This window comes from Apteryx rowi, unplaced genomic scaffold (genome assembly GCF_003343035.1).
Source record: "Apteryx rowi isolate R43461 unplaced genomic scaffold, aptRow1 scaffold_698, whole genome shotgun sequence".
Taxonomy (NCBI): Eukaryota; Metazoa; Chordata; class Aves; order Apterygiformes; family Apterygidae; genus Apteryx; species Apteryx rowi.
The window spans coordinates 248,645-275,787 of NW_020450980.1; the positions used below are offsets into that span (position 1 = coordinate 248,645).

A 27,143-nucleotide genomic window follows, 5' to 3' on the forward strand; every position below is an offset into this window, starting at 1 on the left:
AAGCAACCACTGTTCAAACTGACAGTGCTAGTTGCACTTAAGAAGTATTTACAAATTTGTTGAAAACACTCTAAACGGTTTACTATGTTGATAAAATATGATGTGTAGGTGTATTTCAAAACACGGAAGCTTTTATGTGACATTTATTCAATAAATATATAAGGCATATGGTATTTAAATAAAATGAGAGATTAAGAAGCTTGTCTTGGAGAGATTTACAGAGGATTTTACCAAATTATGTAAAGCCAGAATAGGTTAAATTAAAAATGTACTATAAAATGTGCAGACACTTAGATAATTTCCTGACAGGAGAAATTCTCTGTTCACCACAGATCACTGTCCTGTACGCATTACTGTACTGTATCCCCATGTCAACCAGGAGTATATTAAGTGACATGATAAACCTGGCTCATCTGTCTGTTATTTCCTTTTTTCCTCAGAATGGGAAATGTGTAGTGGAATTATCTTTCTTTTGGGGGGCAGAGAGGGCAGGATAGAGGCTTTGCTTATTTACTTTGCTTTGTCTTTAGCAGGTTTTTTTTTTCTTTGTTTTGTTGGGTCTATACATGCATCCTATAAATGATAGAAAAAGTCAAGTGAAAGAATTGGGCTTGGTACTTTCAGCGAGCTGTAAAGTGTTTTTGCCAGATCCACGTTTCTGATGCAGTTCACTGCACTGCCTTAACCCTGCCCCTGAAAAAATTTTGCCTCCTGCAAAGGAGACAATTAAAAGAAAAATATTTCAGTGCAGCTTGGAATTCCTCAAGAAGTCACTGCCTCAACATGACTCAGATCTACATGTTGTAGCTGCATTTTAGCAAGGATCAAATAACTACTTTGATATCAATATATTCTTGTATCTCAGAAAACTGAGTGAGAGTTTGGAAAGTTATTTTTCACCCTCAGCTGTATGACACACTATTGATGCATGGTGCAGCCAATATTTCTTCTTCCTCTGAAACATCCTATTTGAGCCGCAGTAGGATACCATGCATTACTTACTGTCACAAAGTCATGGAAATGGATGGCACTCTGAAAGTGACTCTCTTTCTGAGGACCAAAGTAAGCTCTGCACTAGAGGCAAAGCAGCATAAAATATAAAACTGGTGTCTTCCCTCTTTGGTTCTTTATTGAGTGTAGCCTAAATGAGAACAAGGATCTCAGTAGATATTTCTATATTTTCTGACACATTTCCTCTTCTTCAGCATCTTATGATGTTGCTGGGTCATGTGAAAGGGGTTTTGCACTGGGAAAGTCCTTCCCCTTAGCACCCGTTAGTACACATTGCTGCATCATGTGACATGTTCAAATTGCTGTATTGTTCCCCTGTTGAGCGTGGAGCTTCCTCTGGTATTTTCCTACTGATTTACACTGTATTGTTGGAATCAGTCCAGTTTCCTGTGCCACAAAGTCTTGCTATGCTGTGGGTAGGACTCACTTGTTGGTAAGTTTTCCCACGTTCTTTTTAACACCTCCATTACTGCTTGCTGCATGTTTTGCTGTTCAGAGAGGGCAGTTCCTCCTCCTCCCCTTGCCTGCAGAGCGCTGGAGCCAGAAGTTCCTGCCTTAGCCCCACACCTCTCCTCGGAAGTGATTGATAGGGGTTTGGCAGCACGCTTCTGTCCTGGGAGCCAGAAAAAGCCTTGTGTAAAGAACACAAAGTGCATTCATTGAGTTATTCCCCTAAAATCATAAATCATTTTGCTACTGTCTGTGTTTGCTTGCTAAGGGAAAAAGTGCCCTGAGATCAACCTACTACTGTTCAACATTGTACCAAGAAAAATCTGCCTCAGCAGGTTGCCAGGATTTGCTAGAATTAGATGTTTTATAAAAAGTTGAAAGCATTTCCTTTTTCACATCCTTTACAGAATGCTAATAGTTTAAGAAGGCAGTAATTTATATTTCCTTGTTTCAGATGAGGTTTTTTTTCCAAATGAGTATTTTCCTGATGAACTGAAATTCACTATTAAAATGTTTATGTTTTTCTTACATTTATTATCTGCTAAATATTAAAATTCTAAATTTGCAGTGCTGCAAATTACTGCACATGGGAAAAAATGTAAATATTGTGTGATATGGATTTCTGTTTAATAAGAACTGGGCAAAATGGATTTCATCCTGTAAAATGATGCTTAGCATCAACCAAAACAACCAGATACAAATTTCAGCTGTACTCAGTGACTGAACTCCTGCAATTTTAGCGGTACTGAGCACAGTCAAAGCTTCAAAGATGAGGAATGAAATCAAGTTAGGTGTCAAGATACTTGAATTAAACACACACATAATATGTTTATGCAGGATGAGAGCCTATAATTGTGGCATTTAGTTAGGACAGTAATGTGTGAAGCCAATAACAATCAGAGTCCATATCCTATAACAAACTATTTCAGAGATGAAACAGACTTTTTGGAAGATGGTGTAGTTTGTACTGCACAACATTTGTATTAAAAAGCTCATACTCTACATGGTCAGTGCAGTATACGTAAAATGGATTAAGAGCTGGCAATTACATTTCCACAGATATAATTGCTAAAAAACCTGCAACATGTAATAGGGGTATTCGCAGTAGGACTCCACAGGGATTGGTGTTAAGACCAACACTATTACTTTTGTTTGATATGGAATTAAAGATAAACTCAGTTTCAGTATAACTTGTTAATAACACCAAAATGAGGGCACAACAAGTTGCACATAGCACAAACACACTCAGTGACATGAAACACTTGAACATATATCTACACTTTGTGGCAGGAAAGCTGAGGTACGCTTGAACTTCCAAAGCTCCCACCATTCATATGAGGGATGTGGTTAAAGCCTGCAGCAGCTCTGGCCTGCACAGCTGAGTTTCTTTTTTGGAAAAACCAGGCCATGAGTTGGAGGGAATCAGAAGTACCCAGGGCTCTTGATAGCAAATTCAGCTATAAGGAGAAGTAGGAGAATCCTCTGTAATTACCAGAGCATTTCAGATGCAATTTAGATAAGCTTAGTCCATTTATATATGTATACTGAAAAAGCAAGTTTTACACTGAGGTAGAAGAATGTGGAATGTACTGAAAAAAAGTGCAGCACACCTTTGATAGCCAAAATCCATTGAAAGGGGTCAAAGGCCACAGTAGACAAGATCATGAACTCTCTTGGAAAACACAGAGCAAAAACGAAGATTATAATCCTTAGACTTTAGATGACAGGAAAGTCTGTGTAGAAGGGAATGATTTTTCCTCTGAATGTAGCACTAATGGGAGTATTACCTATAGTTGTTGCATTCACTTTTGTTAAATGATATTAAACAACTTATGAAGATATACAAAAGAACCATAAAAGTAATTTCAGATGCTGAACACTGCTGAAATTTATAAAGGAGAACAGGGAAAGTTTAGGCATAAAGTATTTGCTTGATATAAGTGAACTGTGTTGTAGGTATACATGGAAAGTGCCCTATTACACAGAAAGAACTTCTTCATTGGTTAAAAAGAAAAATGGAGATGTGATATTTTTGTTAAATTAGAAGGTTTGAGTTGTTTCTATAATTGTTTTCAGCTGGTAATAAAGTGCAAGGTTAAACTGTGATATTATAAACATGCTAATATGATAGTAAGTGTCAAAGTAAATTTGGTTAAAGTAATTTGTGTAGCTCATAAGAAGTATATCCGAGGGCACTGATTGCTCTGGTTCAGAAATATTTAGAAACTAAATAAAAAACAAGACAAAATAAGTTATAAAAGGCATATTTAAGGGCACCTAATCTGGGTGATATTTTGGGATGTTGCATCACTCTGCTTTCTTAAAGATACATTAAGCTAAAATCCTTCTTTTGATTTTGGCAGTAAGAAGTGTTAAGCTTCTCGCTTGCTCTTTGTTGCTATAACCCTGTGACCTTCTCTCATCGCTTTATTGTGACTGATGAGAAACCAGCCTTTCAGAAGTGATAAATATCAACTAAACACCATTTAATCCCATTCTAATCTGACAGTCAATAAATTTGGAAGGCTTGATCTATTTAATTTAGCAAAAAGAAGAGACAGTATTTGATAACAGGGTTTAAGTATATTTATGGAAAGAAAGTATCTGATACAAAGTACAGTCATTTCACTGGATGGCTGAATAAATTCAGATTAGAAATTAGGCAAAACAAAAGAAGAGCAGGTAATCACTGAAACTACCAATAAAACAGTAAATTCTCTGATTTTTCAAGTCTGGATCTCTTTCTGGAAGATACACCTGAATCAAATGTCAACTATTTTGCTGTGTGTAGGAATAAACAGCTCAAATGTTATGGTAATGTACTATATACAAGACCAGACTAAATGTTCTGATGGTGCTTTCGGAATTCATAAGCAATGAATGTATGATTCACACCAGAACAGAAAGGTAGGAGAGTTTAGGGATTAAGTTTAGGGATTAGATTTAAGATGTCTTTCTGTGTCTTCTTTTAAATTAAATCAGGTTAGAAATGTTTTAACTCAATAAATTATTCATATCACATTACTGTCACTATAGCATAGAGTATTGAGTTTTTTATTTCTAAATTATCATGTTATAAAAGTAACCTGGTTAATAATACTGCAAAGCCAAACAAACCTACGAGTCTAAAATAGTTAAGAGATCTTTCATGAGTCAGCATATTGTTTAAAATCACTTTATATTAAAGAAAATGCAATTAAAGCAAAATATAAATGCACATGAATATATGAATGTCCTGACAAAAATAATAATAGTATTGCATTTTAAACTCTGACTTCCTAAACTAACAATATATAGGCAGTTCTACAGATACTGTAAGTTCAATAGTAAATACTCAATTTGCTAAAATCCTCATTTTATATTCAGGAATAAAGATAAATTAAATTAGATAAGCAAGCCACTATCTCAAATAAAATGCTAACCACTTTCATGGAACAGATAAATGTTACAGGTTACATCCAGCCAGAACTTTTACCTTAAGTGTAAGAATAGAGAATGTATTCACATACAAAGCACATAACAATAAAAAATAAAGCAAAGAAAAAGTCTACTGTTCACTAGTATTTTAACAAGAATTTTTAATATGTTAATTTTTAATGTTTAATTGTTTTATGTTGAGTCATCTTAGCTAATATTAATCACTTAGATGTTAAATGGTTAGTATTAGTTAGTTAAGATACTCTACACAATCAGCTCCTCTATAATCAACCATCTATAAGGCATTTCTACTGCTAGAGAGTGTGTTGTTCCATTTTAAAACAGGCGTCTGAATGCAGTGTGATCTTCAGCTATTCACCCTCTTTGTTAACTACTAGGGGAACATATATTAGACCAGTTAAATTTGGGTTATTCGAATCCCACATCTGAGTGTAATTGTTCCTAGGCCTTATAGCTGGAAAGGCCATGTCCTCTTTGTCCCCCATGCTGGGACATTCTGGCACATAAAGGTCAATCGAGCTGTACTATTGTCTTTATGAATTTCCCATGTGGCAAAATACAGACTATCAGAGATTTCAGAGTTACTTAGTAGGACACAATAATAATGAACATGGACAAAAGATCTGGAATTTCTGTATCCCAAGAATGTAAATATGCACTGATATTAATCTGTCAGAAGGAAAAACAATGTAGATCTCAAATTTTCGAAGATCTAATCAGATAAAAAGGAACTCCTCAAGTCTGACCTGGTTGACTTCAAATGAGCTTTTAGACAAAATTGGCCCATACACTGAAAGCTCCTGGAAATGTTAGTATGTTCCTTCATGAACAGCCTGTGGCTACAGTAACAAAAGGGAAAAGTATTCTAAACCATTAAGGGCTGAGCACAGACTACAGTCAGGTTTGGGCCACAAAATGGAGGGGAGAAAACCTTAAAAAAAAATCAAAGCCATCTAGCCTTGGCCCAACTATTGGACTACTTTACAATTTCTATTATTTCCAAAAGAAACCTTCTCTGTTTGGAAGGCATTACCTCATTTTATCTGCTAGGTTTGTTTTGTATGCTATTCTATCACTCCGCCACTCCAAGACGCTTTCTTAGTTCTGCTGCCTTTTTCTCCATCTGCTGAATGTTCCAGTGCCATTGTCTTTTATTTGAATGAAGTTTGTTCAGTTGGCAATGCAAACGTTTTAGAATAGCATCATATCTTTTATTCTGCACCTAATAAAATAGAATAAAGTATATTTTAAAACTGCTTCCAAGTAAATCAATATTTACAGAGTGGGGATGACCTCATCTAACTCTTGTTTAAAGTGTAGATAATGACATCTGACCCAGTCATCCATGTTCACTTTATAAGTACTGAAGAGACAGACACATCTGTGAAGCAATTCATCAGGCTTACTCTAAGTATCTGCTTTAGCGTAATATGAATCATACCTCTTTCTCCCCAGTAAGGAAGCTCAAGTGACTACGTCAGCATGGGTATCTACTCTGTAAATGTCTAAAATTTAATGAAGTGAATCCCATTCAAACATTTGGAGTCAGCACCTCACAGCTGTGGCAACACTACTTTGTATACCAAAGACTTCAGGCTGCAGAGTAAGAGGTGAGAAAGGGAGAAATTTTCATTCTTTGAAATGTGTGTTTGGGTATAGTTTAGAATATAAGTGAGGCAGGCTAGATGGCTGTAGTAGCATCTCCACTGTTGTAATGGATTTTTTTCTTAGTAAGGCAATACTGAAACAACGCAGCACCTCAGTGCTGCATTATTTGGAGGAGAATGGCTGCTGAAGACCCTTTGAAGATTTGTATTCTGAAGAGTAAACACATGAAACATTCATTATAACAAAAATGGAAATAATGGGTATTCACTTAATGAAAATTTGGGCTCACTTATCTTAATTTGAATGGCATATGAGTGGCAGTATATAATTATTCTTCTGTCTGCCTGTTGAAACATTTTTATGCTGTGTTTATTGTACAAATGATGGTGTACAGCTGCATCAAAACTATAGCATTGCCAGAGACTTCCTATGAGTTTCATTGCCTAAATTTAACATATAATTAAGTTCCTCAGTAATGCTTTTATAAATTGCACTGCCTTCTTTTATTGGTGATGAGTTGTCTTTATTCATGTTGCCTAGTTCTCTGCTATCATTCTTCACAACTTTTCTAGCAATTCTGTCAGATTCACTCATCTGAATGAGTACTTGCAGGATCTGAACATCACTAAGGTTGTGTTGTATGACACTGAAAGATCCATGATCAATATCATCCACTCCTTTTAGAAATGTGCATCCTGTCATCGAAGAATAAAGACATGAATGAGGTGGTAGATGACCTGATTCTCATTGAATGAGAGAGCTACCACTAAACAGCAGAGAGGAAATCTGCAGTGGGCTTCCTTGCTGTTTTGGGGACAACTAAATAGCATGGAGTGAACACTAGCAAGCAAAACACTGAGTAAGGGTCTGCAGGTTTGCTTGATGCTGACAGAGAAAGAGCAGAAAGGAAAGGAAAGTGAAAGAAACTGGAGGCTCTGGCTCAAGGAGCTGTAACAGCCAGTTGGAAAGCACAAGCCAGTCCAGCAACATGGAGGGAGATGGTCCAAGCAGTATAGCATTTAGTACTCCAAGTTTACATCCTTCTCCAGCACTGCTATCGGGGGCTGTTTGGCACACCTGCTGAGGCAGAGAGCACTAATATGTTTACTGGGCACATGGGAGGGAGAACACTACTCTTCTTACTGGGCCTTCTGAATATATAAGCTAATCATTAGAAAAAAATACCCTGGGAGTTGTGGAATCGCCACCACTGGAGGTCTTTAAGAACAGATTTGACAACATCTGTCAAGAATAATATAGGCACACGCTGAAGTGGAGGAAGGGGTGCAGCAGGGGAACAGACAGTCTTTTGAGCTTTCTTTTTCTCATAGTTTTACATAACAATCCATTTTCTATTATTTATGGATGTCTTGAATTAGTCTTTATGACTGATGCCTTGCTCCTACACAGGTAATAACCATGATCTATTGTTAACTCCTATCCAATCCTTGGAATCTTGGCTCTGCTCCTCAAAAGATGGGTGGTGGTACTGGTGCTCAGGAAACAGAGTGGGACAGCATCTATGAGCCACCTTACAAATCCATGGATACTCCTGCCCGATGAGAAACATCTCAGTTATGAATTATGTGTACAGTTTATGAATTAGTCTGCAATGTCAGATCATTGACTTCTTTTGGAAAAAGAAGTCAGAGGCACACATTTCCTTGAAGAAAGACATCTCATCAATAATTCCTTGATTTTCCAAAATTCAGCAGCTTTAGAAAGGCATTCTGAATCACATTCCTGCACAGTGTGCTTAGTTAGGGAAACATTTGTAGGAAACATGAAATAATATTGAAGCAAAGGGATAGCAACAGGGCTGTGAGAGTCAATTTATTCTTTCTGAGCCATTAGCAAGGCTTCAGTAGGAATTCTGTAGACACTTAAGTGCTCTGGCGTATAGACATGGACTTACTTGAGTGCTTAAAATCATTGCTGAATCAAGGCTCCAGACGTTCTACAGCAACAACAAACTCATTAATCAAATGTGATGATCAGCTTGTATCAGGAGGCTCAGAATCCTGGGAACTCAAATGCTCTTGGCAAATTTATGACAGGAGACCAATTACTCTTAGTCCATGCAGTGCTAGAAGCTGAGACTCCATATGATACGTAGAAGTCATACGACAAGCTCTGAGCCTTGTGAAAGGGGTCAGTTTGCAGATTAAGACACCTAGCTTTAAAGGTGTACACGTGAGCTCCATGCCTAAGTTCTCATTTTGATCAATAGAGACCAGGTCAATACAACCTATAAAGTCTAGAAAGACTAGATTATGCAGCTCACCCTATTGCAAACATCTACATTTGGTGTTGACTGACACCAGCTGAATTGCTGTCTAGATTCCATCAACTGTACTAACTGCATCTCCATTGATTATAGAAGGAACTTGGCTGACTCATGTAGACATCTACATTCAAACAGCTACATTTAGGTGTCTGCAAACTGGAGCTGAATCCCACTCTTGCAGCTCAGTGAAACTTCACTTGTATCTCTAGCATCTCACTTTTTTCCCCATGTTTGGTTTGAGTATTCTTTCCTGGGCTGTGTTGAGTACTGTTGGGTATTAATGCCTGTGCCTGTTCACTGTCAGCTGGTATATCAAAGGTTGGACTGCTTTCCAGAAAGCTTTCAGCTCTTAAAAGAAAAGGATAACCTGATTTGATTTTTAATCCTGCTTCCTTCTGAGACATAAAGATCTTACAATCCAAGCAACCAAGAAAAAGTTAACCTTCACTCTATTTGTTTCTGATAAAACAGAACATTTTTTTAGGTTGCCTAATTTGACTTTGGGTTTAGAGATCTTTCTTAGGAGGATGTTGCTTTGATAATAAAGTATTTTCTCAGATGCTAAAGAATAGAACTGACCTATTTTAAAGTAGCTGTACTTTGCTCTTCATTTTAAGAACTCTCTCCTGTTCCCCATCACATGAAAAATGATTATTTTTCCTCCTAAGTTTTACAATGGACAATAGAGCTAACCTCAAATCAGTTAATCTTTATATTATCAGGCTTTGCTCATCAAATTTTGTGGCATTTATTTGAACTAACAAGATAGATGATGTGAAACTTTCAGGCTAAAAACTATCTAGACATGCAAAGAATTTTAGTAAGGAACAAAAGATAAAATATAGTTCAATTATTTAAAAAGAGAGGTTTTAAACTATTCATTGGAATTTTATCTTGGCAGATAACTAGGAGCTGCTGTGTTTTCCCTAATTTGATGTCAACTCAAATTAGGGAGATACATGGGAAGGCCATTTTCTTGGTGCAATTGATTCTCCCATTGATGAGTTAGCAGGAACCATACGACAAGTCATGAATAATCAAGACAGCAGTGAGATTTAAATTATTTCAAAAATATTACAGAAATAAAAATTGTTCATGCTGTTCTACTATCTACCATTCAGTGACCTCTTCCTATTCAGGACATTGTTTTAAAAGTTCACAGCTGAACTCCTTAAAAAATTTGAGAAAAAGTATTCATAACATCAATTTTTCTCATGACAGCATGTGTATGGTTACTGTAAATGCTTGAATAGTGTATGGCTAGAAACCATGTATAAAATATTTTACAAATTCATCTGTACTATCTCCATTCTGTCAGAGACCGAAATTATATTTTATTCAAATGACTCACCTCGATTTCTTTCCTAAGCTTAGCATGTAATATTTTTTCTTCTTCCAGCAAATCTGTTTTTTTATTGATAAACTCTTTCACTTCTGTAATTTCCCTTTTTAAAAATGTAATTTCTTCCTGCAAATGTAAGTTAGGATATAGAAATCTACTCTTTAAATGATTGTACAGTACTTTTATTCATCTTACTAAAAAAGTCACATTTTAATAGTCACTTCATTAATAAAGATGAGATAAAGGTATAAAAATACACAATTTAATAGTTTGACTTAAAAATAAGTTTTGATTACTTAGCAAATCATAGGGTTTTAGGTACTTAAGAAGATATGCTACTGATCTGAAATGTGCAAACAACTATAGCAGTACAGGAATTTTAACTCATTTTGGTGTTTTTAATGTTGTTTAAATTCAATTTATTGGAAAAAATCAAGGAACACTCACTGTATTGAGACAGATCTTTTTCTCATATGGAAATATAATGTTAATGAGCCTTTATTTATCAGTGTTTAGAGATTTACTTGTACAACCAAATTTTCATCAATTTACTTTAAACACAGATTTTCAGTATTGAAAGCTGCTTCAAAGCTTGAACTTGTGACTCCAGCTCAACTTCATACATATGTTTGCTTAAAAATTGGTAAAGTTTTGGAGTGAAAACTTTCTACATTTTACAGTTGTTAAAAAGTATTGCAGTTAAGTACAAACAGCAGTGTTAGACACTGGAATACCAAAATTAATATATTTTCCTCTCTCATGCTTTCCATTACCCTCTTAACAAATCTACCTCCTGCTGGCACACAGCTCAAATGTAGTTTGTTACCTGACAACAAAGCTAAATGAATACTGTGCTCTTATATGAAAAGTGTAACAATATTATAATGATCCAGAGAATTCTGGAAGGTGTATATGTAAGTTTATCCAACAAACCACAGAATCTCACAAATTATTGGCAATGATACATTTTAATTTACAGCTCTGTAATATTTTTCATAGCTGAGTTCATTCTGTCATGTAAGATGAACCTGGCTTTTACAATAATATGCAGATAATAGTGTCTGATTTTTTTTTTTTTTTTTTTTTTTTTTTTTTACTGAAGTCCTAATCAGTTAATCTAGCACTGGAAACTAATTCATACTCCCTATAGTCAGTCCATCATTAAGGTAAACATATTAGACAAAATGAGCATATTAGTTAAGCTATGCCAAAAATATTTCACACACAAGGAAAAGACTCAAAGAGGAAATACAGTACCTGTACTTGTTTAATAACTGTTCCTTCTGGATTCTGGAGATCATGCATTAACTCCTCCTTCTTTGTCTTTAGCTCTTTAACAACGGCTTGCTTTTTAGCAAGTTCAATCATAACTGGCATTTTACTTTCCACCTCCCAAAAGAGACGTTTATGAGCCTTTATTTTTTCACGATATTCATTATTTCTTGCAAACATCATCTCAAACTCTTCTTGCACTGTTTCTGCATTAAGCCTCAGCTTTATATTTTCAGAATAAAGGGCTCTGACTTGGGCCTCCAGATTTTCACAATGATATTTTGTCATTTCTATGGCATGATCTTGCTGATATATTTCCCTTTCTGTTATCTTTGTTTCTAACAGAACAGACTCCATTTCTTTTTCAAGTTCCTGAAACTTAGCCTGTAAAATATTTCAATATTCACTTAAGAATATTTTTATTCAAGAGGATACTAGGTATCTAGTTAAACACTGTAATTTATATTTATTCATCTTCCTTTTCACTTGCATAATGTGTTCTGAATGGAAAATGATAGAGACATAATGTAAGAATACTGTCTTAGACATGTCCCTTTTGATATAAAAAATGAGTCTAAAATATGAAATAAAGTATCCTTCAAAATACTTTAATTTCCTATATTCACAAGATAYGTAGGTTGTGATATATCACACCCACGCAAGTCTTCTTAATGTTTGTTTAGAGCAGCCATCTGCTTTAATTCAAATCATAGTAAAAAATAGCTAACTGCAAAACAGCTAACTGCACAAAATACACTTATAAACACAAACACACACACACACACACACACACACACAAACAAATAGAATGGCATTTGGGGTGACTGAGCTTAACTAGTCTTTGCTGTTGAGAGTGAGATTAACCTCAGCTATTTCTAACCCTCTAAGAGTTAAGCATCTAGTTTAACAGTCACCTATGTTTCTTCAGTCAGCAAAAGTGGACACGTCCAGGTAGTTTTTCATCCCATCATAAGAGGTCTTAGATGGGAGAGCTGAATTGCCATCTCAAACACATTTGTCCCTCTTTGCTGGCTACAGAGGGAGCCCAGATGACTAATTTAGGCTTAACATCTGCCTTGCAGTTGATACCAATTAGCTATGACAAAACCCACCCTAAGTACCAGACAACAGTAGTGCATTAAGTAAGATTAGTATCACAATTTATTTCACCCATTATATTTTCCCTACTGGGAGCATCATGAGTACTATGAAGTCTCTTGTTGAATGTCTTGAACAGATTAAGACATTATTAACTTTTAAGAATAAAAAGTATCCTTTATGCATAATGTTTAATTTTGAAATCTTGAACTACAATTTTAGTATGATTTGTATCAGTGCTGGCCACCATCTAACAGGGACAGGCAAGCAAAAGCTCTTAATGGCAAAGATCTCAAATTTTCAAAAGAAAATTGTTTCACATGCCTACTGTGAATGTACACATGGGAACAGATTTAAAGATGGAAAAGCAGTCCTGCATTTTGACTTTTAAGTTCCTGATTGTTTAACTTCACTGTTCTACTAATATTAATGTCTGTATGGAATTTCCTAAGTTTTTTTTTGAAAGAAGAAAGAAAATGTGAGAGAGGAAGAAAGGAAATGAGCAACCTTAAGAATCTAGGATTCTCAAGTTCTGTGGGTTTTTGAAAACATAAGATCTGTTTAAACTGTTCAACTGTAAATTAATTGTTGAAACAGTTTCATACTATATTATGATGTCTTAAATTTCTTTTAGGAGAATGGTTCTTGAAAGGTGTGGTGAGTTAATATACATTCATAAGGAATAAAGTTTTTCACTGCTTCTTAAGGGAAATTATCTTTGTGAAAAATTTCAAACCTCAGTTATTTCAGATGCAAGCGTTATTTGGAGATGTTACAATAGAAAATCGGTACATCCTTTCCATTCTCCTGTTCTCAAAAATGCCTGAACGCTATTGTGCTGCCTTAAATGCAAACACCTCGAAGAAACAAGATATGATAAGCATCTCTTGTTCATAGGAATATTTCCTCATCTAATCAGTGTGTTGCAAATTAAATTATTCTAAATAAGGCTTAGTACCTGTAACTGGAAAAGAACTGTTTTGCTTTTTTCTATCTCTGATGACTGTGAATGCTGCTGCTCTGCAACTTGTTTTACAACTTCAATTAGTGACGGAGAATTTTGCTTGGCCATTTTACACAAAAGGGCAGAACTGTAAGAACATAAAAGATATGTGAATTATTTTATCATAGTTCAGTTTAATTCCTTACTATTAGTGAAAGAGAACAATATTAGGGACTTTTGTATGAGAGCCCGGATCAATACATAATTTCATTTGATTCATTTTTTATTATCAAGAACAGATCACTAATGGGTGGATACTCAAAAGACAATGATTGAGAATTAAAACTCTTTCTTGCAGAGTTTTTTAAAATAACATATTACAATGTTCTCCTGGCTGATTCACAGGACAGATCCTCAATTTGTGAATATAGTCATAGCTCTCAGAATAGCTGCTTCCCTCGTTTTTAGCCCAAACACTTACAGTACTGTTGTCATTGTCATACTGTAACTGCCTTTTAACTATTCAACCATTTTTAATGTAAGACAAAAAAAAAAGAAAAAAATAAATTGTCACACTGAAACAATCATAAATTGATATGATTGTAAAGATCACCTGAGTGATCAGAAGTGCTTAGTGCTATGTTTGTATCACTTCAAACAGAAGTTAATGAAGAAAATCTGTATTGTCAAATAAGGTGGCACTACTTTCTCAGGAATACATGCATGAGACTGATGCTATCTTCAGGACCAACATAAAGTAACTGGCACACAGATGACCCACGAACTGTCTGAAAGGCAGTATTATTGGTCAGGGAATTCATCACTTGGTGTTTAGGGCTGTTGCTACTGCTGTCCTGCCCTTCCTCATCTCTCCCCTAACTTCTCCCCTCTACCCTGTTCTCCAAGTCGCAAAGAAGCAGCAGCACCTCCCCTCAGATCAGACAAGCCTGCCCGGTCCCAGACAAGGCTCAGTCTCTGTCAGCCTCTGACGGGGCAAAGCAGCATGTTAAGCTGAACTCCCTGCGGTGCAAGTAAAGCTCTGACTTGCTGTTTGGGAAAATACCAGAAGCGCTTAGTGGGCCGATCCACACTGGAAAACATGCAGGCAACAAGCTATGCCCGGGCCAGACACGGCCCGGCCGGCGGAAAAGTACCACGGTGCCCGCGCAAGGCCCGTCCTGGCGGAACCAGGCGCTGAGGTAACACCGGCGGCGGCAGGACCGACCCGGCCTGCGGGCCCAGCACCGCCGCCCCCTGCGCGGGAGGCAGGCAGAAACCCCGGCGCGCTGAGACGCGAACCCGAAGACAAGGGCGGCAGCGGCCGCCACCGCCGCCTACCCGCGGCCCCGCTCGCGCGCCTCCTCCCCTCCAACGGCCACCCAGGGAAGGGGGTGGAGCGGGGGGGCGGAGCGGGGAGGGGTGGCCTCGCCTCGCCCCGCCGCCAACGGCCGCCCAGGGAGGGGGGGCGGAGCGGGGAGGGGAGAGCGGCCGCTGCCCGCGGCCAGGCGGCGGGAGGGCGCAGGCGGCCGGTGAGGCGAGGCGGGGCGGGGCGGGGCGGGGCGGGGCGGGGCGGGGCGAGGCGGGGCGGGGGCGAGGGCGAGGGCAGTGCCCCGCAGGAGGCGGAGGAAAAACGGCCCGTGAGAGACCTGGCGGAGCGGCGTCTGTGTGGGGCCCAGCCCCGAAGCCGCCGCGCTTCTGATGTCATTCCCGCGGGTCCACGCTGGCTGCTGCCATTCCAAATAGCCGATAATTTTTTTTCCTACAGTTTTGCTAAGCTTTTTTTGTGCTTTAAGTTCCTTCAGTTATCTAATTTATTGTATTAAACTGTATTTTCTGTGTGTCTTAATTTGTCAGTATTTGATACGCACATAAGTTTCACTGAATACCCTTAGGTTATAAGCAGAAAGAAACGTGTCCCCCGTTGTCCTTCCTTAACACCATTCCTTATTTTATACTAACAGATTTCTATCACATCCACTCTTACTTCTCTGAGCTCCAGGTTAAAGCATTTAACCTTTTCATTTTTTGCTCAAAAGGAAATCCCAAATCTTTGCGACTGCATTGCTCATCTCTGGATACCATCAGTTCCTTTCATCTCTTCTTTGAAATTGGATGACAAAAGCTGAATATAATATTTCAGCTGGAGAAGTAATATCAGTTTGGCATTCTATTCTCAATAGTGTTTTGTACCCTGAATATTTTCTGACCTCTTTCATTGTCCTTTTCAGCACTCTGCTCTGAAAATATCTCAATAATTCTTTTTTTCTTAGTCTGGTTGAAGGAAACAAAATGCTTGTGTTGGTCTGCCTGTCTTTCAGATCCCGCTGCTAATTTTTAATTCCATGGCCTACTTCAACCACATTTGACAGTGGGCCAAAAGCCTAATAAGGTAACTGCTTTCTGCACATTTCATGAAAATTGGTGTTTGGGTGAAGGAAGGACAAGATACCCGGGCTGGTTCCCTTCGGGAGGGAAAGCTGGGACAGTTCAGTTCTCATCCCTTCTGTCTGTCAGCAGCTCCAGCCCAGCGCAGCAGAAACAGCAGGGGAAATGGCAAGGGACGCCTAAGATGTATTATGGGGCTTGATCTGGGAGAAATATAGGTTTACTCCAGTAGTGACACCATTGAGAAAATGTATTTATTATCATATGATCCTTGGACAAACTGATACAAATCCCTCATTCCCCCTCCTTGTCTTTTTGACCATTGCATTGTCCTGTCATAATATTCAAACTTTTTTATAGAGCTCTACAGAATATACAGACTCCAGCGCAGCTAAAAAAAAAAAAGTGTCCAGTTTTAGCAACATCCTTTGAAAATTACTTCACATTTTCCTGCTTGCAGGAGAAACTGCCTTCCTCATTTCTGGCCTGTGACCCTGAAGTCTGGCCTCTCATAACCTCTCTGTCAGGGTTAGTCCTTCTAAATATGTTTTTTTCTTGATTGACTGCCAAATACTTCACTGGAACATGCAGCTGCCTTTCAGGAAAGGACACTTTTTTCTGTCTGCACAAGTTTTCCCTTAGCTTATTTGTATTCATATTCTTATTTTGGCATGCCGAGGATTTCTGAATCTGTTTGAGGTTCAGCAAAGCTAATGCATTTGCACGTATGATTACAACAGTGAGTTAGGGTTAACACTGCTTCCGGGTTTAATGTTACTCAGGCACTTAATCATGTTGGTGCCTTTCTGTACAGTTTGTTCTTTCCTGTGGCTAGTGACAGCAACAACACAGGGTCTCATCATGAAGAAGAAATACAGGTTCCCACTCCAGTCTTACCTAGAAGCGGAATTTCCATCTTGTACAAATCAGCTGCAAGACTGACAGTGAGAATTAAGATATATAAAGCTGGTAATGTGTGTTTGTATCAGATGATATCTTTCCAGAGTGTAAAAGGATTGCCTACCTGTGTAAGTAAATACCTGCTTTTTAAACTTTATATATGAAAACTGCGTGTACTTCAATATTTTGATTGTAAGTGCTGATTTCTGTTTCTTCTACATTGCCTAAATAACCCTAAATTAGAGAGGCAGAGTGTTTTGTTTTAATCCGGTTTAAGAAGTTTTAATGCTTTTTTTTCAGCTTTGCTGTTGTTGCAATATACTATTTTGTTAAAAGTGTGCTGTCATCCCTGTTCGCTTGGACTGCTTTAATGGTCTGCTTTCTTTCTCTGGGCATCTCTCTCTAGCAGTTGTTAAATATTTCTTGCCTTTTTCGTTTTGTCAAAATTATGAGTTTTCTGACATTTTGTAAGAAAATAAAGTGACCAATAGGATCCAAAGATGCAAGAATTGCTAGCAATCTTTTCTCATCTGGCAGAGACCTTTCAGAATTAGATTTCAGGGTTTTTTGAAAGTTATTTTTAGATGATTTTCTACCCCGATCTGGTTCTTCTCTACCATTTGGTTTTATTTACTTCATTGTTTCCTTCTGTATTCACTTTCTCCTTTTTGTTCTTGTTCCTCTCCTCTCTGCTCTTCCGTTCATTTATTTTTCTTTGATTTTCTTTTCTTGAAGTCAGTGCCAGAGAATCTTTCTACTCTCCACATTTTTGTGCTGACAGTGTTTCACAGAGTGGGCGAAACAACTAATGGGTGGCCTTGGCTTCAAGTTTATGCAAGTATTTGCCCTGCATTGTGTATTTAAATGAGCAATTCTTTAATAAATGCACTTAAGTTTTTCTGATACAGTTATATACCGTGAGACTTTCCATGGAAGTTTAGGTCTGTGGAGCTTAAGTTATTTAAAACCTGAATAGCCATGAACGTGTTTCATTCTAACATTGCTTTGCTTGTCGAGCCTTGTTTCGAGAAGGGTTTTGTTTGGGGGACTTAGAAAGTCCCCCCATAAAATTTATTATGACTGTAAGCAAATGGACTTCTGACACCACTGACCTTAGTGGGGCTCCATGATGCAAAACTGGAGGGATACGAGGATGAATCAACCCCATGATTTCTGTGTGTACATCCCAATAATTGCCCCTGTGGATTTTTTGCAATACACACACGGCTCAATAACACTGTAGGCAGTTACCTCTCCCTCTGCAAACAATTTCCTTCCACCCTTTCTTTGGTGGTATTTTTCTGGGGAAGTACGAGGACAGCAATTAACTCTACTAACCTTACTCTATTGACATATCAGAAGTAGAGCAATAATATATTTTTCCACTACACCTCTTTGTTGTACTATCTTTGTTGAGATTATTAGCTGTACTTACATTGGGATCTTCTCATTGAATTACAAGCCTCCCACAGAGATAATCAGGGTAAAGAAGGAAATCTCCTGATTTCCCAAGTCATGATCTTTGACATCAGTCCATTTCAACACCATGTGCTTAGCAAGCTGTTTTTTCTACATTTTTTTTTTATCARTTATGTGTAAATAATACTCTGAGCAAGATCAGGAGTTATAAATCCCTTGACAGATGCTTTTATCTGCTGTCACATTTTGATACTTTCAGTTCAGCCTTTTTGATAAATTAATCTTTGTAAGTATTCAACTCACAGATAAGAAAACATCATTTTGATTCAGGATTATTTTCCTTCCAGTCTAGGGGAAAGAACCATGGAGAAAATAAAGAATGTTTTCTATAAAACCTATCCTGAATAGAGAAATCATTAAAATCAGAAAGGTCTTCGACCTCTCATTTGAATATAGAAACTCTTGAAATCCGTTGTCAACCATAAAATGCCAAGGAGGACATCAAGTCCACCATAGTGGACTCAAGTACAAAGTTTTTCTGCAGGACAGTGAAATACTGTGAAGCCAGAGCACGTATTTACAGGAGAATGGGGAGTTGTGACAGGAAAATAGTGCCAGGTGTTAGATGATATGGTTAGCTCTGGTAGCAGAGCACAGATTTCAAGGACTTAAAGACTCTCAAGTCTTTTAATAATAATGCATTTGTATTAATAATTAATACCTTTGTTCCTGCAAGGGTATTAATTCGTGTTCAGACACAGTTTGTTACTGTGCCACAAAAAACTGGGGTGTTAATGAACACTCTAAATGATTATGGAGTCTTAACACTGATGACAAAGCTGCATCGTATTCCTCCCAGATCAGGCACAGTACTTAGTCATGAAACCTTAATAGGCACCTGTTCAAGGTTCCTGAAAGAAAAGGGAGCTGGTGTCCTGTTGCAGACCTCTGCAGGAGGCCTGCACTGGAAACAAAGGAAAACTTGTAGAAGATAGAGAAAAGAAAATAAGATGTTTCTAACAGGTTATATAACATAAGGTCTCAGAGCAAAAGAAAGAGGAAGAGATGGATGGACAGCTTTCCACAGACAGGTAACCTAGCAGGGCTTGGATCAACAAAATTCAGCAAAAGAAGAAAACAAAACTGGAAGTACACTGTGRATCACCAGACAAGCAAGGAACTGCAGGATGGTTTTGGATAATCTTGATGAGTCTTGATTTCAGAGCAAAGAATGCCACTAGCCTAGTGAGGAAACTGAGACAGGAAGTTGTGCAGAGTATATATGATTTACTTCTGTGTATTTCTTGTGTTAATAAGTAAAGTTCCTGCATGTGTGTGTTCATTGCTGTGCCTGTGTTTGCAGATAAAAGAACTATGCTATCATGTGTCCCTGAAGGTAGAAATTAGAAATCTGAAAGTCAAGACTTTTGGTAGAAATATAGGAAAATTGCAAAAAGTCCTGTGAAGGCCTGTGGGAAATGTGTGTTCACAGCCCGGCACCCCCACGGCCAGAAGGGGTAGCAGACATAAGCTCTACCCCAGGGATAAATGTGTAAATTCCCCCGCCCCCAATTATTATGGAAACCACTCCAGTCCCAGCAAGCTGAGAGCATGAAAACCTCCATGTTTGGTTCTTCTCACAGGAGCTGGAGGAGTGCCCAGTGTCAGAGGTCAAGATGATCCATTATGTTAATGTAGATTAATTGTATCAATAAATCTAGTATCAGAGACTAACTTTTCATTATCCCTGACCTGGAAAAAAACTGAGGTGAGTGAGGTAGTAGAGAAATATAAATAAATGCAGAATAATTCCCATTTCTGCTGCAATACTGGATGTGGTGGGAGAAATCTGAGGATATTTTATTACTATGTCACCTTCTCTAAACATAACCACTAAATGTATCCCCTTAATAAAATAACACTACATGTTTGGACTAATGATGCCCTCTTGCCTTTTTGTTTATTTTTTATGATTTATTATTGACTACTTGGTAGTTTTAGGAATCTTTCAGTTGCCTGGAATATGGTGGAAGCAGTACTGATTGATCTGTTCAGCCTGCCAGCAAACTTGCAGAACAACATCCAAGATTTACTGTGTAACATGCTGGGAACTATTGAAGAATGCTCTTCCGTCACTGCTCCCCTGGTTTATGTCATGTGCTGCCAGACACAGCGGAGTGAAAGGAATGGTGAGCAAGAGTCCTTGCTTCCAGCTCTGAGGGATTTTCAGGCTCTGAAGAAAAGCCTGGAGGTGGTATGTGCTCTGACTACAGCTGCTGCTTTGTACACCATCAAACAAAGACTAGATGAAAAAGACTTAAGCATCATTAAATTTATTCTACCTGCCTTCAGGAGGAACTTAATGAAAGTATATATAGACCATCTCTTTACTACAGTTTACCAATTTGAATTTGAGGATTTACAGATGGCATCTAATTGTAATAACATACTGATAGCTGAACCTCAGACTGAAGGGCAAACACTTCCTACCCAGGACGTGGAACTCATCACAAATGAGATTCAGATGTATTTGCAAAGCCTGCCAAACCTGAAAGGGGAGCTCACCATCCTCAGATCTTCCCTGATCCCAGGTAAAGTGGAAAACAGCTTCTAACTATGTTTCAGCTAATACATTTTATATAGACTGTTCCTCAGCATACTTCTTGGTTTAAGGGAATCACAGTATTGCTCAAGATTTGGAAATCTCTTCAGGCAGCAAATAGTGCTATATGTTGTTGTAATATCATGTCTTTAAGAGGGGGAAGTATCAATGCAAGTGTAGTAAAAGACTCCCAGGTCTGTTACAAGCCCGGAGGCACAGACAGAGAAAGAAGAGGATGAGGTTTACTGGCAGCATTATTGCAGACAGTAAAATTTCTTTCACTCCATGTGGGAATTACCCACAGTGAAAGTTGCCTTCATCTTCCTTAAAGGCAAAGCAGGATTTCTACTGCCCTATGGTCTCGTGGATGCCTGGTTAATCAGACCAATGTCTCAGTGTTCTTGCTCTGGTGTGACCCAGCATACTGCAGTATGTCTCACATGCAGTGTGATTACAGAGTCCTGATCCAGAAGAAAGCTGAGACATTTGCTACTACAAATATTTGGAACTGTCTCTCCCTAAAATCCAGAATCTGAAGGGAACACAGGTGACTTAAAGTCTTCAGTCTCTCTTTCCCATTGGGCTTCAAGTTTTCAGTTGTGACTTTAAAACAATCACACTATATAAAAGATTTGGCAAATCTCCACTCTGATTATATCACTAAGCTCCTCAGCTATTCAGATAGCAAATACCACTTCTGGGACTACTTATATTTGACTTTGCCATGCAGAAAAAAAACCATTTTTATCTAAAAACACTGGTTCCCTTTGGGTGCATGGGGCTGTGATATGGGGTCTGCACTGTAAAAATGGAGGATTTTTCAATTAAACTAGAAGTTCTCAATGTTTTTAATGTACTTTTGAAAGATGTTTGAAATTCTGTAAGAAATTTTCAGGACTGATACTTTTGTCAAAAAACCTTGGGAGATGCCACCTGAGAATATCGCTTTAAGAATCTACTCTCATTTTCTTCAGTGAATTACCTCTTCTCTGGGGTTTGCACTACAGCCCTGTAAAAAGACAAGCTAAATCTGCCAGGACTCCTTGCTCAAACCCCTCTGCCTAGACCTCAGTGGATTAGGATGCTTAATGTGATAATAGGAAGTTACTCTTTCATCTCATACTCACACCATGTTTTCTTTCAGCAAAAAGCACAAATTCTCTTACTTTTAGCAGAGCCAGAAGGAGACTTAGAATCCTTGAATTTAAATGCCATAATTAACTAAGAAGTCAAGTAATTCTCGACTTGCTTGACTGATTCCAGTTCTTTTCAGCATAAAGCCATGTAAAATCTGGATTTGTCTTGTCCTGAAAACAGTTGTTTGTTGTTTTCTTTGTGTTGCTAGATGATATCTTCCTACATGGATTCACCACAAGGACAGGTGGGATCTCCTACATACCGACTCTAAGCTCCTGCAATCTCTTCAGCAGTTCCAAGCGGAGGGACCCACAAGCTGTGGTTAAAGAAAACCTCCGGAGGCTAGCTATTGCTGCAGGATTTAACCCCGAGACATTTCACAGGGTCAAGGTATCTTATCAAACAATGGACTTGTGTAAACTGATCAAATCTTCCTTCATGTATCACTGGTTAATAGTATAGGAGTTATCTTTCTCAGCAAGAACTTGTGAGAAGCAGGACAATTAAAACACTCATTCTGGCAGTTTATCTCCAGGAATAGCCTTCAAAACTATCAGCCATTTGGCACTCTGTGAAGAAAAAGCACTGTTTCTTATCCCAAGTATATTCTAACAGATTGGTAGAGTAGAATAATCAGATAATGATCAGAGAAGTTTCTCTTAAAAAAAAAAAAAAAAAAGCATTTTTTCAGTGGCTTTCTACTGATACATTTGCATGGCATTTGAACAAGGGAGTGCCTGATTTCCATGCATAGCAGTTGGTGGAAAAATGAATGTTTCTTGCAAAGATTCTTGCATTAATCAGAACTTGAATTTTCGCTGCCTTATCACTGTGCATGTTCTGTTTTTGTCTTGACAGACTGATCATGGTAATGCTGTGTATATTATGGGAAAGACCGAGCCTGACAGCTATGATGGAATAGTTACAAATCAGAAAGGCATTACAATAGCAGCTCCGGGAGCTGATTGCATACCTGTGCTATTTGCTGATCCTGTCAGAAAAGCCTGCGGTGCTGCTCATTCAGGTAGGAATTTTAAATCACAGATATCAAAATAACCAGACGACCACAGGAAAGAGAGCTTTGGACTGGGATTTATAAATTAGCAACTGAAGGTACACTGAGTGAGAACGAATAAATTGAAGATCACATAACAGTTTAGTTCCTGTCTTGTTAAAGTTGTATCCTGCCCAAAAAGAATCAGTCCTGAGAATAATTTGTTTCTAGAGCTATGAAATTTGTTGATTTTACTATTTTTTTTTTCTTTGGTCTGGTTGCTAAAACCAAATTAATTTTTTTGTGCCTCACCAAACTTCTTATGTAAAAGAATGCCTATAAATCCAGTGTCTCCAACAATCATTTTGAATCAGAAGAAATATTTGTRTGATCTAACCAAACGCAAATAAAACTGAAGCAAGGATGGTTAGAACACCCTGAGGATACGTTCCACTTCTTTAGATGTCTCACCTGTTAGGCGAGAATACTTATGTGGTGAGACCATCCTGTTGGGGCTGTTTCACCTTATAAAAAACCCCTATGTTATGAGGTCGAGGAGAATGAATGGCTGAGAGTTTCTCCTTGGCTTCGATGCTAGTACACACCTTGATATGGTGGGATGCTTCATCTCTACCTTGATCTTGTGAATACCACCTAATTCATATAATTCTTCATGCATTCCAAAAATTATCCACAACCAGCTCAAATTTGTGAATCGTCATAACATGATCAGATCTTTGATTTTCTGTCAGTAAAGTTGTTGCTTCCACCCCCACCCCTAAGAGTTTACCTAGCCTTGTGTGTAATACAGTTTAGGTATCATTGGATGCCTTTGAAATGCAGACTCCTAACAACTTTTAGCAAGACATTCTGTGGATGAGTTGTTCTGTTTTTCTTATATGATTATGAAAGGCTTTAGTCATATTACACAAGAGCTCCGTAAACTTATCTGTTCTCAGGAGATCCTTATGTGGACCATAGCAAGCTTAGGTTAAAGATGCTAAGAATTCTACCACAGCTGACTGGGAGAGAGGGGAATGTTGTAGTTTTAATGGGGAGAAGGGACAGAAGGAATTTTTCTGCTCCTGAAAGTTTTAAGAGATTGAAGTTTTACACTTCAAGTTTTTAAACCTCATTATAGGTAAATACTTTAATCTGTAGCTGTTACTTTCTGTGCTGCCTTTCACTTACCTAGTTCTGCCTTCCCTGACCCACGACACTGCTCCTCCAACCCATATTGCCACCTTCTCCATGCATATTGCCCATACCCAAACTGAACTCCCACCATCTATCCCCCAGTTTCTGGGCCTCATTCCCACATCACATTCCTTGACAGCTCTCCAATTATCTTACAGTTTTCTTTTCCTAAATCCATTCCTTCCTGTCCAACCCTGCCTCAGTTCATGTCTGACTTGAGCACATGTTGCTACGTATACAAATAAAGGCAATTATGTACAGGGGCGTCTCAGTCTTTGGCTGTGGAAAAGTAGAGGAAATGTGAACTAGCGTATCCTGTCCTTTGGTATGAGACTCTCCCTGTGCAATGCAAAGAATTCTTGGGACTCAAGCTAAGATATGAGAACTCAAAGTTGAGCTTTCTTCTATCTATTCCAAACAATGCCAAAGTGCAAAGGCAGTTTACATTTCCTGTAATCAAACATCATAAAGCTAGAGGCTGGAGCTGCCTTTTTTTGGGAAAATAATACAAAAAAATTTCATCCTTTTATAAAGAATGTTTCTGATTGGAATATATTTCTATTATGTCATATTCCTGTTGAGGAGTTTCAGGCCAGGACAAGCAATAAGGTATGCTCTAGTTGCCAAAACACTGGGAGGAAGGAATTCTGGAATCCTAATCCAAACTCTTATCTTTAGTTTCCGGCTCTGCAAAATGGTGATATCACTAAACTGTCAGCTGTTAATTAAAAAAACCCAACTAATTATTTGTGCTGTGTCTATCCGTTTGTGTCCTTAATAATGGTATATATTTTAGCTACTGTAAAATTAAAGAGAAAATTTATACAATCTATTTAATTTTTAACCTCTCATTTATCTCAGGATGGAAAGGCACTTTGTTAGGAGTGTCTATGGCCACAGTAAATGCTATGGTGTCTGAATATGGCTGTAATGTGAAAGATATCCTTGTGGTCCTGGGCCCATCTGTAGGACCTTGCTGCTATAAACTTCCTCAAGAATCAGCTAAAGAATTTCACAAAATTGATCCAAAGTGTGTGAGACTATTTGACTCTGCAAGTCCTTATATTGATCTTAGAAGAGCAACACGGTAAGTCTACTGTATGCATTTCTGTGACATAACACTTTTTATCAGTATAGATTATTATCCAGCAATATTATGGTCAGGGTTACAGTACTCTCCAGCRCTTTGCAGATCAAGCTTTGAATGAATGACATTGGCTCACTTTTGCTGGATTTCAACTATTATTTCACTGTTACACTTTAAAAGTAGTTTCTGGACTCTAGACAAATGTTCAGATTAAATGGATTCTTACTGGTTGCACAAAAGCAATAATTTTAGTCTAATATTGAAAAAAAATCCCCCAAAGCAAATAAAAGCCTCAATTACAATATTGGCACAGTTTACTTAGGTGGTATTTGAGGTGCTGAATGATAGTGTCTTAAGGAATGTGAAGATGTACAGATCCATTGTTTTTTGTTTCTCTTCCTTTCTCTAAGGATTCTTCTTGAGACTGGTGGGATTCTTCCTGAGAACATCCAGGATGATTCTGTCACAGACCAGGATCAAAATATCACTTTCTGTACTGCATGCCACCCTGATAAGTTTTACTCTCATTTTCGTGATGGCACTAACTTTGGGACACAGATTGGCTTCATATCAATCAAAGACTGAGTTAGTATCTCTTACTCTTGAATAGTATTTGGACAATAAGTCTGGTGCATTGCCTGGCCTCCTGCTCTGCTAGTAGGTCTTCATCCTTCCTTTTGTGGACTTTCAATAAGCAATTCACAGGTCTTGGGATTCTCCTTTCCTTCCCTGCCATTCTGAGACAAGAAGAAATATCTAGGGTATGAGGCCAATAACTCTTGTGAGACATGAGCCAAAGGGAACAAGGAGAACCTCCACCTGTGACAAAGCCCCTCTGAAATACAAGATGCAAGCTCCCATTGTCTTGCTGTCTTGACCAAACATTTCCCAGAAACCTCAGTGCCTTAAGATGGTGAAAGCACAAAAGCTAAAGTCTTCATTAGTTTCTGAATGAGTCTTCTGAATGAGGTGAAGTATAACATACTGATATAGGAAAGGAAACCTGCATTGCATATTAATTGTTTGGGAACAGCCAACTTTGGTAATTTCAGCTGAAGATTAGCCATATAGAATGGTGTGCCTGGACTTGTTTTCCTTCTCTGGATTAGTTTAAAGATAGCGCCAAAACACTTACAGGGCTTTACCTATAGAAAAATAACTTAAGTTATATAACTGAGATGCAAGCTTATGAACCCTAACCCTTCTGTATTTTTTTCGTTGTATGAAGAATAGGACTAAGACGCTTAATATATGACATCTGTGCTTATGTTCCTTTAGCATTTTTCATTAAACTGTTGTCTCTCAGCTACTCTCCATTGAGACTGTCTGAATAGTCCTCAGTTATTTGGTAAATATTTTAAAAGGAATATGAAATTAGCCAGAAGATCAGCTAATTTTACTGACCAATAGCTGACTTACCTGTTTTACTAACAAAACCCAAATGTGCCCAGTTTTCTTATGCTCCTATAGAAAACTTGTCTGTAGACGTTGCCATAGATATGACCGTTCCTGACACAAAAACAGTGGGAACCTTTTTATAGTTCAGTCCTTTGTTTTCAGGTCTAAAACTGTTTACTGTAGCTTGCAGAGTTCCCAAGCATGAGTCTTGGGAGGATGGTCCATAAGTGGTACTTTCTATTTTTGAATCCAAAGAGCTTTACAAATTCTAGAGAATTTTGCCCACTAGAGGTCAGTGCTCACTTACACTGCACTTCCATCCCTGCCTGCACTGTGTAGCCGGCTTTTCAAACAGCATTTTGCGAAGCATTGTACAGCATAAGCTCTTATTGCCGGTGCAATCATCTGCCAAGTTATTCTGGTATCTGTGTTTGAAGAGTAATCTATTTTTTATTTTGCCGGACTGTGATTCAGAGCCGTTCCATCCTTGTCCTCTTGGAGAACAGATTTTTGCAAAAACTTTCTTTTAACTGTGAATGGTGTTTCTTAGACAAGGGTGGTTCTGATTATGTTAC

The 27,143-nt window shown here is 38.0% G+C and overlaps 2 protein-coding genes across 4 annotated transcripts; one reads left to right on the forward strand and one right to left on the reverse strand.

Moving 5' to 3' along the window:
- The first annotated feature begins 1,359 nt into the window (after window positions 1–1,359).
- On the forward strand, window positions 1,360–26,484 carry LACC1 (laccase domain containing 1). Of its 3 annotated transcripts, XM_026086497.1 has the most exons (7): window positions 15,761–15,838; window positions 16,670–16,862; window positions 20,149–20,744; window positions 22,101–22,282; window positions 22,751–22,916; window positions 24,945–25,170; window positions 25,581–26,484. In XM_026086497.1, exons 3-7 carry the CDS (start codon window positions 20,177–20,179, stop codon window positions 25,753–25,755), a joined length of 1,317 nt encoding a protein of 438 aa, XP_025942282.1. In that variant the 5' UTR covers window positions 15,761–15,838; window positions 16,670–16,862; window positions 20,149–20,176; the 3' UTR covers window positions 25,756–26,484. The 3 variants fall into 3 exon arrangements, with proteins under 3 accessions (XP_025942281.1, XP_025942283.1, XP_025942282.1); XM_026086496.1 differs by lacking the exons at window positions 15,761–15,838; window positions 16,670–16,862 and adding an exon at window positions 1,360–1,444; XM_026086498.1 differs by lacking the exons at window positions 15,761–15,838; window positions 16,670–16,862 and adding an exon at window positions 6,495–6,509.
- CCDC122 (coiled-coil domain containing 122) lies at window positions 5,972–20,256 on the reverse strand. Its single transcript, XM_026086499.1, has 5 exons — window positions 20,222–20,256; window positions 13,465–13,597; window positions 11,394–11,792; window positions 10,146–10,262; window positions 5,972–6,121 (listed from the first exon to the last, which is right to left on the reverse strand). Exons 1-5 carry the CDS (start codon window positions 20,254–20,256, stop codon window positions 5,972–5,974), a joined length of 834 nt encoding a protein of 277 aa, XP_025942284.1.
- Window positions 26,485–27,143: the final 659 nt, after the last annotated feature.